At 49.6% G+C, this 12,285-nt stretch overlaps 1 protein-coding gene across 4 annotated transcripts in view; it reads right to left on the reverse strand.

Annotated features, from left to right (window-relative positions):
- Tmem181 (transmembrane protein 181) overlaps positions 1-12,285 on the reverse strand; it is a 52,155-nt gene that overhangs the window by 11,489 nt on the left and 28,381 nt on the right. For all 4 annotated transcript variants that reach the window (XM_040283492.2, XM_005321406.5, XM_078018815.1 and 1 more), the window contains 6 exons: positions 9,542-9,632; positions 9,001-9,122; positions 5,980-6,090; positions 2,472-2,552; positions 832-931; positions 142-272 (listed from right to left, as the gene is read on the reverse strand). In XM_040283492.2, coding sequence (XP_040139426.1) covers positions 142-272; positions 832-931; positions 2,472-2,552; positions 5,980-6,090; positions 9,001-9,122; positions 9,542-9,632 — 636 coding nt within the window. The remainder of the gene's footprint in view (positions 1-141; positions 273-831; positions 932-2,471; positions 2,553-5,979; positions 6,091-9,000; positions 9,123-9,541; positions 9,633-12,285) is intronic.

A 12,285-nucleotide genomic window follows, 5' to 3' on the forward strand; every position in this document is an offset into this window, starting at 1 on the left:
CACTAACCCTCACAGAGCACATGAGGTCACAGACATGCAAGCTGCTGACTCTACAAGGCTGAGGGAGCGTTCCACGGCTCCGCGCACCTGAAGGACTGCCATCAGGGTTTGGAAGGAAAGGCAGGCCTTTCTGAAGCTTACCTGGACCCGTATTCCGTGGTACACACACAGCCAGAAGAGCAGCAAGGCACACAGGAACACAGACTGGAAGAGGTCGTCCAGCATCCCCGGGAACCAGCTGTTCACCAGGAAGGAGAGGGGGAAGAACGGGTCTGGAAGGCCAAAGACAGACGATGAAGGCCACAGGGTGGCCCACACCCAGCAGGGCACTCACCCCTGCCAGGCCACACCACTTTCTCCCTGGTCAGGGCCAAAGGAAAGGTAGTGAACCAAAGGCCATTTTGTTTTCAAAACACCTAAAAGCCAGGAACAGATGGCGGCAGTGCTCTCGACAGAGAGCCCAGAGAGCCGTCTGGCCTGCTTCAGCTCCTCCTGCAGGCCCGGGAATTCCAAGCACTGCAGTTCAGGAAGTAAATGTTCTCTGGAGCAGCGACAGAGACAGCCAGCCATGTGGGCAGCTTCAGCCGAGCTCTGGGACTGCTGCGCCTGCAGTTCGTCCAAGTCTTAACCGGGAAGCAGCCGCTCTTGGCTGCAGAGCCAGGCAACTGCCACAGCCTGTGCAACACGGCGTCTGGGGGCAAGAGCATGCTTCTACACGTTCCTCCAGGGGCTCCCCACAGGCGCTTCTGGGGACTCTGGGACCAGGCCACCTCCAAGACATCTGCCACCTTTAAATGTGAGGGCAAGTTCCAAGATAAAAACGGCACCTACCGTTGTAGAGCAGCAGCAGCGGCAGGAGGACAGACATCCACTTCTGCTCGATGCCCCAGTCTCTCATGGAGAACTTGCGCAGGGAATGTGCAAACAGGCACTGCGAGCCAAGCGAGGCCTGTGACCATCTGCCCACCAGCCTCCCCACCAGGCCAACCTCCCCTGCAGAGGCCTGGACACCAGGCCAGAATCTTTGGGTGACACCCTGGTTGAGTTGACCACTGAGGTCCTGGAGGCCATCAATGACCACTGCTGCAGGGGGGCCACAGGCCATTCTCAAAGAGGCAGGGGAGAAGGAACACAGCAGCTTTCAATTCTCTGCCAAAGGAAAGGGTACCAGCCCCTCCCTCCACCTGGACAGGCCGCTTCTGTCAGGCCCGTTCCCAGATGGCAGCTGGCAGGAGTCTCCGGGGCACAGGGACATCTGAGGAGCCTACCAGGAGGCCACACACCCAGGAAGGGAAACTTGCACAGATGGTGTCTGCTTCCAAGGAGGGTGCTGGGCTCCCCGAGGAAAAGTCAAACCCCCTGCCAGAGGAGGAGTATAAACTGCTTTCAGACATTATGCTACTTGTGACATCTAGGCCTGAAGTTTTTAAAAATCTTCTGTAATCTGACATAGGCCAATAATTCTCAAGGAATCCATATTTCATGGTTTGAGGCCATTTCCCTGCACCCAGGCCGGCAGCTTTTTATGGAGCACACTTAGGGCTTCAAGTGCCAGTCTTTGGGCCCGACTATGGCAGTAGAAGTCCAGGCACAAGGCAGGCCTCAAGCAACAGTGAGAGTCTCTGACCAGGTACAAATGCCCACGGCCCTCTGCACTTAGGAACTTCTCCAGGGGAGCCCTGGGAGGCCCCGAGGCCCCAGGCCTGGCACAAGCACCCTAAGTCCAGCTCCTGGCCGATGCTCGGGCCCATGCCTGCCTCCAGCCCTTCTCACATGCCCGTCATTCCCCTCTATCCTGCTCGTCACAGAGAGTCTGCAAAGTACCAACTGTCCTCAGGTGGCAGCTGGAGGGGCTGCCACTGTAAAGAGTGACACACGTCCTACTGTCCCTCCCACCATGTCAGCATTAGTCAGTAAACGCAGGTCGCTTCCTATTCCTCAAGCTTCTCAGTCCCTATCCGGGGCACCCCGTGTTCCCAGGGGCCAGTGTGTCCCCTCAAAGTTACAGGGTATTTGTGGGACAAACCCCCTCAAAGTTACAGGGTATTTGTGGGACAAACACCTGGCATCCAAATAAGCCAAAAGCCCACACTTCTAAAACCAGTTCTCTATGACCTTATTCCTGAAAAGCCCAATGTTCCACACACGAGAGCCCCAGAGTGTGCTGTGTCCGCACCAGAGAAGGCAAATAGGGCAGCTTCGATGGCAATGGTCACTGCACAGTGACAACATTACCTGGACATCAGTGATTGAATGGCTGTTAACTGTACGGAAATCCCCACTAAACACACCACGTCGTTCTTGCTGTGTCAGCATCTTGGCAGACTCGGAACCTTTAGTGGCATCAAGCCGGCTGCTAGATGGCAAGTCTTGGAGCTCTAGCCTGCTCTCTGATGAATCGTAACTGCACAAATTAGCCTCATCCTTCCCGGCCAGGACCTGGCCCCAGCCCACCAGGAGATGGTACTTACCGTGACAATGAAGGTGAGCACCACGAAGACAAAACGGAACCAGATTTCCAGCTTGGAGAACGCAGGGTCATAAGTCTTCCACTGAGACAGAAAGTGGGGAAGCAACTTTAAAAAAAAAAAACACACCTAGGAGGAAACTCCCTCACCTCCACCAGAAGTCACCTCCAGGTACACAGGTGTTCTTGCCTTTTGTTTTCCTACATGTTGCTAAATTTTTAAAAAAATTTTTTAGTTATATATGAACACAATATCTTTATTTATTTTTACGTGGTGCTGAGGATCGAACCCAGTGCTTCACAGGTGTGAGGCATGTGCTCTGCCACTGAGCCCCAGCCCCACGTTGCTAAATTTTAACTTCGTACTTTTTACTTTTATGTTAAGAACAGAGATGTAAAAAGATTAATTATAAAGAACATAAAATAGTTTTAAATGATAAATATAACAGACAAATTCTCTAATAATAAGGGCATTTGGATTTTAAATCTCATATCAAAAACCAACCTTGTCAGTCTATTATAAAAAGCCACGCTTCCTATTAAAAGAAATAGATTTTTATAAGGTGCAAAGTGTTTGGATTTTCCAGAAAAGTCTAAGCATGTTTAGGAATCTGAAACCAGAAAAGTCTGTGGTTGTCAGCTGAGTGCAGTCCCTGTTCCCCCTGTGAGCAGAGGCTGCAGGTGCCACCTGCTAACCGCAGGGGGAGCAGAAGACAGGCAGCCCCTCAACCCAGTCACCAGCCACATTCCTAACTAGACCCCAGAGCCCAGCCCTGTACTGGGCCAGTGAGCCCTATCCATGTGTCCCCCTGCTGGGACACTCCTCCTCACAGCCTTCCCTCTGCAGGTCCTGTCAGCTGAGGAGAATCACCATGTGCTCCTCCAGCGTCCAACCCAACAGCTGGACCTGCTATTCATCTGTGCCCAGGCCCGAGAGGGAAGCCAAAGCCCAGAGAACAGGCCCTCGATGCAGATGCCAGCCCGCCACCTGAGCTGGGTCAGGCAGGTCAGGGCCAGAGGAAGGAAGGGAGGCGGAGGGCTTCTGTGGGCGCAGGAAGAGCAGATGCAGCTGTGGTGTTTCCAGGCCCACCGTATGGAGCTGATTCTATGGAATTCACTGTGGGGTTTTGTGGCTTGGTGTTATGTTCCTAACCCCAACAGATATTTCTGAAAGTAAAAAGTCAACACAGGATTCCCAGAAAACCTCAGGCTGCAGGACTCCGAATCTTGAGCCCTGCGCTCCACAGGCTTGCTTTTGCATCAAGGTTGCTGGGTTGTCACAAAGGTCGTCTTTGTGCTCCAGAGACTGGGCTTGCCTGTGGCACGTGAAAGTACACTGGGAACAAGCGCCCATGTCTTGCCTAGGTCACCAGTCTCTGGGCGGTGGCCTTGGTCACCAGCCCCCTAGGCAACACTCCTCATACTGTGTGCAGCTAACAAAGCCAGGCCCTGTGCAGACGGGGAGGGCGAACTTTAAGAAAAACAATCAGCCAGACTGTCCCTAGGAGCTGGCCTGCCCCTCCAGCAGAGTCCTTGGAATGGGAAAGCCATGGGAACCCACAGGGTGAGTGTCAGGGAGCCTCCGTCAGGTCCAGCAACCTGAGAAGCACCAAGCAAAATTCCCGGAATGGGGACCCGGTCCTGAGGCTCCCAGTGCCGGCGTCCAGGGCTTTTAAAGCAAGAGGATAGATCCCTCGGAAGAGGTCGGGGTAAGATGAGAACATACCAAGTGCAGACCAAGAAGCCGGCAGTCCCTAACTAGGCACTGCCTGCTGCCAGGCCTCTCAGCAGACATGGGAGCCGGCAGTGACCACCAGGGAAAGGACTGAAGGGCCAAGAACTGGGGCTGCTGTTCTCATCTCGTCCCCTGGTCAAAGGTGATGGCTTAGGAAGGAAAAGGAGGAAATGTGAAGTGCTGACTACAGAGTGTCACTGCAAGGTGCTTAATTAGAGGAAGCAATGCCCAGCTGCCCGTGAGGACCTAGGATGCTAAGAAACACTGGGGTGATATGCAGAGAACCACAAAAGCTCAAAAAAAAAAAAAAAAAAAAGGCAGGAAGATGAGTAAAACTGGTCTGCATGGTGTAGAGGCCTACAGCCCAGGTGAGTGTGAGCACAGTCAAGACCACCGACTGTCTACAGAAGGTGCGCCGTCATGTGAGTACAGCAGTCCCCCCAACACCCCACCTTATCTGCTGCTTTGCTTTCCATGGTCTCAGTTGCCTTCTGCCAATCAGAGTCCAGAAATATTAAATGGAAAACTCCAGAAAGAAACAATTTCATAATTTTTAAACTGTGCACCACTCTGAATATTGTGGTGAAATCTCCCACTGTCCTGCTTTGCTGCACTTGGGGTGTAAATCATCCCTTGTCCGTGTGTCCATCCTGCATTATCTGTATATTAGGAAACAACCCAAACAAAATGTGGTTTATAATGAAATATTATTCAGCAAAACCAAACAATGGAATGGAGCACTGAGACCCTCATCAACCCTGATGAACCTCAAGAACATCAGGAAAAAGAACAGCCAGTCATGCAAGACTCCATGTTGAACAATCCTCATCACATGATAGTCCCAGCCAGGCAAACCAGAGTCAGAAGGAAGATCAGTGATTAGTGGCTGCCAGAGGCTGCGAGGATGGGAAGTAGGAATGATTGCTGACAGGTTTCTTACAGAGGCGATGGGGATGCTCTGAATTGGTGGCATTGGTTGCACAACTGTGCATACTAAAAACCACTGAATCACACACTTTAAGAGGGCAAATTTTATGATCTGTGAATTATATCTCAATAAAGCCCTTATTTAAAAAGAAAATATAAGCTGGGTACAGTGGCACATGCTTGAAATCCCAGCAACTCCAGAGGCTGAGGCAGGAGGATCACATTCAAAGCCAGCCTCATCAACTTAGCAAGAATCTATCTCAGAATAAAAAATAAAATGGGCTGGTGGGGCTGTGCCTCAGTGGTAAAGCACCCCTGGGTTCAATCTCAATGCCAAAAAGAAAATGTACCCATTGGCAGCGTCATTTAACTTTCGTAACACTAGGAGGTAGTTACCTTTCAGAAAAGGGAGCATCAACAAAGCTGAACTAGTCGGTGATGTAGCCAGGATCTGAATGCAGTTCCTCTGTCAAGCTGAAGCCCTGGGGCCTAGTTGCTCTGCTGGTTTTTTGAAGGAACAGGAGGTGGGTTTCAGCTGGATATGTGTAAAGTGCAGTGCCCTCTCCTCACTGGACCTTCCAGCAGGCTGATAACCACTGACAGGGGCTGAGCAGGGAGTCCTGTTTTTGCAAGAGGGAAAGTAACCTTCCAACTGGAACACTAATACACTCTATTTTAAATCTCAGAGCACCTAAGGTCTTTGCAATTCTTGTGCTATTTCTTTAAGCTGTTCTTGATTCCATGTACTTAAGAAATTGTGGTCTTCTTGTTCAAAATAACCTCTCAGACCTTGTGATGGGTTTCACTCAACAAAGGAGCCAAGGAAGCAGGCAGTCGGCTGTGTACTTACCGTGAAGTTCATCTCCTTGATGAGCTGCTTCAGGTGCTCGAACCCCACAGTCACGGTGTACTGAGTGTAATTTAAGTAGCCGAGGTGAGCCACAATAATTTCTGCACATTTCTGCAAACACATGGAAGATCTGTGTTTTTAAAGCAAGTGAGGAGGACTCACCCACCAACTGACCCACAAGTAATGACTCAACAACAGATGAGCAAGACACATCTCCCGGGAGCTCTCTAAGAGCCAGGAAGTCAGATGCCAGCCCAGACAGTTAGTTCCTAGAAAGCAAGTGCCAATTGGTATATTTGGAAACAATATATGATCTACACTAATTGGAGCTGTCCTACTTTGCATGATTGAAAATATGTCACCTACATAAAAATGTTAACCAAGCAACGCCGCAAGCCTGATGTCCCTAAAGGCAACATGGCACAGGGAACTGCAAGCCAAGACACCACAGATGGGACACTTGCAGATGCACTTGTCCTGGCCTACTTTTGAAATCACTGTAACCATACACAGAGCGGTGACATCTGTCCCTCCCCTGTTTTAGCCTGCCATTCGCTGCTCAGCGTCCTTCCCCATCCCACCCCACATCAAAAGCAAAGGCGGTGTGGACAGCTGCAAGTGGATTCTGTGGAGACTTAATGGTTTGCCAAGAGCCCTGTCCTCTTGTTCTTCAGGATTAAAAACAGGTCTCCTCTATTCTGCTGTCCCTTCAGAAACAGCAAGCAGGATGAGCCTTTACTCTGGGGCACAGAGGTGTACGATACTCACTAGCCAGATTCACAAGTCACTGACTTCTGCCTCTCTGTCCCAGCCAAGCCACACGGCCAGTCTGCCCTTGACCACCACTCTACCACCTGAGCAAATGTGCTCTCCCTGTGCCACAAGAGTACAGCCACTGTCCAGAACTTCTGTGGCTTCCAGGTGGCGCTTGCTATTGCTGTGCTCTGAACAGGGCAGTCAGCCCACAGTTGTTCAGCCTCTACTGTTTGAAGACAGAGTAAGAAAATAGACCCAGGTTTTACATAAGAAGTCTTCAAAAGATGAGAGGGCAGCACAACATGGTGGTCTCGCCTGTAATCCCGGCAACACAAGAGGCTGAGGCAGGAAATCACAAGTTCAAAGTCAACCTCAGCAACTTGGTGAGACCCTCTCTCAAAACAAAATAAAAAGGTCTGTAGCTCAGTGGTAAGAAGTGGGTAAATATCCCTGCACCATAAAAATGCTATGTTTTCTTATGTCAGGACAATGCTTCTTGCAGGGTTAGGGGGAGACCTGACTTGACAGGGAACAGAAGAGATGTTTCCATGGGTGACAAGCGTAAGCTGAGACAGGGCCACCAACAGGAGTGGGAAGAAACACGAGGGATACTGGAGGGTCACCCACAGGGTGCACTGGTAGGTGTGTGTTGTGGGAGCAGTAGGATAGCACCGCTGCCCTCAGCATCCTGGCTCTCCCCAAAGCCGAGGGTTCAGTGGGTAACCAACTGGTCTTGGTTTTAAAACCAAAACCCCCTGAGTTAAGGCAACCGCAGGTGACCAGTCACAATAGGAGGAGAGGCAGTCTAGCAGCTGTGGCACAGTCTCCCGTCTGCAAGGCCAGTGCTGGAGGCAGAATCCTCATTCCTGCCTGGGGAAAGGAGAAGACTGGCTGCCTGGACAATGGTCCTTTCTAACGCCAGGTGACTCAGCACCTCCTGCACCCAGGCAAGGCGGGGAAGTGTGGACACCTCAGACTGGCACAAACACCCCACAACCTCTCGTGTGTTGTTCACCTTGATCTCGCCGCTCCAAGACAGGCAGGAGGCCTAACTCCCACTTCCAGGTGTGGACAGTACATTCCAGAAGCTGGCTCAGGTCACTCACACAGGTCAGAGGAGGAAGGCAAAACAGAGGTCAGTTGCCTCTGGAGCCCTCTCTAGATACTACCTGTCCTGGAGGGATGCAGCTGTGGCTGCCGAGGTCAGGAAAGCAGGGAGCTGCACTCTGTCACCCAGCTTACCTTTCCAACAGCCAGGGCCCTCGGGCCAGGTTCTGACCCCTTTCAGTCTCTTCTGTTAAACATCAACAGAGAAGGGCAAGAGGAGGTGGCTAGCCACCACACAGCCCCCCTGAAAGGACAAACAGGCTCCTGGTTCTTAGTAACCAACCAGGAAGGATGCATCTTGGTTAAGGCCACCAGCTTTAGGACAAAAGAGGCTTAGATCCTGGTTCTGGCATTTACTATCTGTGTCACCTCAGGCAATGGCTTTGACCTTTATGTATAAAATGGGCTCTACTACAAGTTCCTAAGCTGTGAGCCTGCTTGAGGACCTAAGGATGTGTGGAGGGAAAGCTTCAACACACCGCTCCACACACTGGGCAGCTCCTAACCTCCTCGTCCAGTCCTCAAGCCAACGAACTGCCGCTCTGGGTTCTCTCCGAGTTCCTCCTGATGCCAGTAACCTGGGGAGTCAGAGGTGTCCTCCCTGCCTCTTAGGGAGAGGCTCAACAGAATGCAGTGCCGACGAAATGAGAAGCCAGGCTCACTCCTCCCTGGATCCTCAGGAGGCCTGCCCCGTAGCACAGCGCACCCTGAAGTAGGTGTCCCAAAAGGAGCCAATCAGCCTGTGTGGCCTGGGCACTCTGGATCAGGGTACTCTACACCAACTACAAGTGATCTGCAGCCCTGTGATGGAGAATGACTGGGAAGAGGCACAGCCCATCCGCATCCCCTGTGGGCACACCAGGCAGTTAGTTACGTGAACAGCAGAACAGTGTTGAGGGTGCTCAGGGTGGGCTGCGGGTGAGGGAGCAAAGCTCACCACATGTGTCTGCATGTGTGTGTGCACCTGGGTGTGCATGGGCGTGAGTTTCTAGGAGCATAGCACATGAGGTTAGGCGAGTCTTTCATGACCTTCGTTTCAATTTTCTTTCTTTCTTTTTTTTTTATTACTTAATTTTTCAAAGTCTCTGGGCTCTGCCTTCTACCCTGGAGAAGCAAGTCTGTGACAGCTGGGGGCTGTGGAGCCGTCCACACACTCACCCCTGCACACGTGAGGGTCCTCGTCCGATTGTGAACCTTGTTGTGAATGTACATGGTGGTTCCATCCTGGGCCACACCGTTGACTTTGACAGTCATGGAAAAGCTCGTCTGAATAGAAGTTTCTACAAAAGAAAGAAGTTCAGTGTCACAGACCACTTTGGGTAGTACCACCCACTGACAAAGGTGCCTGCAGGGCTCTGCTGTGACCTTGAGCCAAGCACACATGAGAGCCCCAGAGCGCACTGAGGCCACGCTACCCTCTGCCGCCTTGAAACCTCATATTGCCAGGCAGAGGACAGCCTGTCCACTGGAATCTACTCGCCCAAGACCAAGTGGCCTGTGTCAAAACCTACACCAGATCATCAACCATTCCATTTCACATTTAAGGGGCTTCCAACTTGTTCTGATTGTGAATAATAATGAATATCCCTGTATACCTATTACCCTTATATACCTATCTTTTAGCACACATCCAAGTTTTTAAAAATCCCACCAATCTCTTAAATATGAGATTTGATACCTGAAATGGCAGGTTGCATACCTTCTGAATGATCCAACTCAACAACACATGTCAGCCACAGTTGCTGATTATATGTAGATAGTGGATTCGAACGTATTTGAATTGGCTTTAGCTAAAGCAAAAAAATGAAAGAAATTAAGTAATCCATGTGACCTCCTCATTGAGTCTATCAACTATCTTAATACACCGTTCACATTTGCCCTAAAAGGCTTGAGCAGTAGTTCTGAAACAGAAATACAGAGTTTTCCTTTGGGCAACCTGGTGAAAAGATGCCTTCCAGAACAAGAAAGGACACTTTCCAGCTGCAACCCACCTTCGTCTCTTCAAAATCTCTTAGCAGGCAGTTTCCACCACCTTGAGCCTTGGGGGGTGCACCTACTAAATACCAAGGAGGCACCAGTGTGGAGAAGTGGAAAGAGCAGGATGAGGAGACACAGAGTAAGAAAGGACACCAAAGAAATATTCCACACTGACAAGATATGTATTTTGGTGATTATTTCTTTGTAGTCAGCAGGCCAAATATAGCACTGTTGATATCAATTGCTTTCAGCTTTATTGAAGTCTAACTGTCCCTGGAGAGGAAAACCAGAGAAGACTATGCTGCCAGCCATCTTTCCACAGGTCTTTTGAAGAACATAATGCTGGTGTCTAACAGCCAGGTGCCACCTATGACCCCAAAGAAAAGCATCATTTGTGGCTGAGGTTGTGGCTCAGTGGTAGAGTGTTTGCCTTGCATGTGTGAGGCACTGGGTTCAATCCTCAGCACCACAAAAAATATAAATAAACAGACAAATTAAAAGAAAAGGAAAGCATCATTTGAAGGCACCACCCTTACTGGTCGATGTGTGGTTCATCTCTTTAATAATTCTGTCAGGGTCCAAGAGCAGCTCTCTGGGACCAAAGCCTTCCCTGAAAGCCACCAGAAATTATATCTATCGGTGGAAGAGATACTGACTTTCATTTTCCTCCCACCCTGTTATGGTTTCGATGTGAGGTGTCCCCCAAAGCTCACATGTGAGACAATGGAAGAAACTTTGGAGGAGAAATGACTGGGTTATAGCCTGAACCTAATCAGTGAATTAATCCAAGTGGTTCATTGGGAGCATGGCTATGGGTATATACTTTGTAGCTGGAGCTTCCTCTTCACCATGTGAGCTGTTTCCCTCTGCCACACTCTTCTGCCATGATGCTCTGCTTCTCCTTGAGTCCCAAGGAACAGAGCCTGCTGTCTATGGATTGAGACTTCTGAAACTGTAAGCTCTCAAACTTTTCCTCCTTTACAACTGTTTTGGTCAGGTCTTTTAGCAGTGGAAAGCTGACTAAAACACACCCCCAACCCCAGGGACTAAACCCAGGGGTACTCTAACACAGAGCCACAGCCTCAGCCCTTTTTATTTTTCAGGACAGAGTCTCACTAAGTCACTGAGAATGGCCTTGAACTTGTGTCCCTCCTGCTTCAGCCTCCCCAGGGATTACAGGTGTATCCACCGTATCCAGCAAGGTCCTGTCCTTCTGAAGTGAGGATGGTCTCTGGGAAGCAAGTCAGACAGTCAGTCTGGTGGAATGACCGCTATTTTCTGTATCAAAGAGAGACTGATACCCTGACAGACAGCAATTAAAAAGACCAACTACTGCCAGGTGTGGTGGTGCACACCTGCAATCCCAGCAGCTCGGGAGGCTGAGGTAGGAGGATAACAAGCTTAAAGCCAGCCTCGGCAATTTAACAACACCCTAAGCAACTTAGTGAGAACCTGTCTTAAAGTTTAAAAAAAATAAAATAAATAAAAAGGGTTGAGGATGTGCCTCAGTGGTCAAGTGTCCCTAGGTTCAATCCCTAGTACAGAAAAAAGGAAAAGAAAAAAAAAAAGACCAACTACTGTCAGTAAACTCCTTGGGAACACCTCTCCACATTAAACCACTGGCCCCAGAGTTAAATAAAGGAAAGTAAAGAAAATGCGAAGATAGGCTAAACAGCACAACAAAAAGAACTAAGAGGTCTGAGTTTTGAGACATTTATCTTTTTTTTTTTTTTTTTTTTTTTTTTTTGCATTTTTTGAAATGTAGTTTTTGAAACCTTGTAAAAGTAAAGCTACAGGGAGGTGAGAGAATGGGAAGCAGGGATCTGGGAACAAACAATGAGATTTAAACTGTCCATGTTATAGTGCCGTAAAAGCACAGGACAACTGGGCCCCATTCACGGTTAAGGGTTAGGGTTGACAGCAGAAGAATAAAAGCTTTAGCTGTCTGGGCTTTTACAAGTTGATATTTATTAAAGTAAACCAAAATTCTCCAAATGAGAGAACCTCTGTTTTCCTCTAAAGATGGAGAAGAATCAAGCCTTGTTTAAGGGGCTGGGGGACTCATTTAAGCCGAGTTCAAGCAAAGCATACCAAGCAAGCAATGCAGAGGCTGTTCCCGATAGAAACCTGATGCAGAACAAGCCCAACCTGGACACCTAAGAAGAAAGGGTCAGCTACCTAAGCAATCGCTGTTAACACATTCAAACAGGACTTACAGATGCAAGGAATTGGGAGGAGTCAACCCCCTTTGGAAATAAACTGCTGCTGCCTAAGTAATACCACCACACTTCTAAGCACTGAGGTGTTTCCTATAGCAGAAAAGGTGATTCTGACAGACAAGAGCCCCAAGCTGGCAGCTCAGTGAGAGGCATTGCTGCCTGAGAAGCAGCTGCAGGTCAAGGTTATCTGTCTTCAGGACTCTAAGGAGAACCAAATTCCTCAGTGCCCCAGAAATTCATAATGTCC

Source organism: Ictidomys tridecemlineatus, chromosome 8 (genome assembly GCF_052094955.1).
Source record: "Ictidomys tridecemlineatus isolate mIctTri1 chromosome 8, mIctTri1.hap1, whole genome shotgun sequence".
Lineage (NCBI taxonomy): Eukaryota > Metazoa > Chordata > Mammalia > Rodentia > Sciuridae > Ictidomys > Ictidomys tridecemlineatus.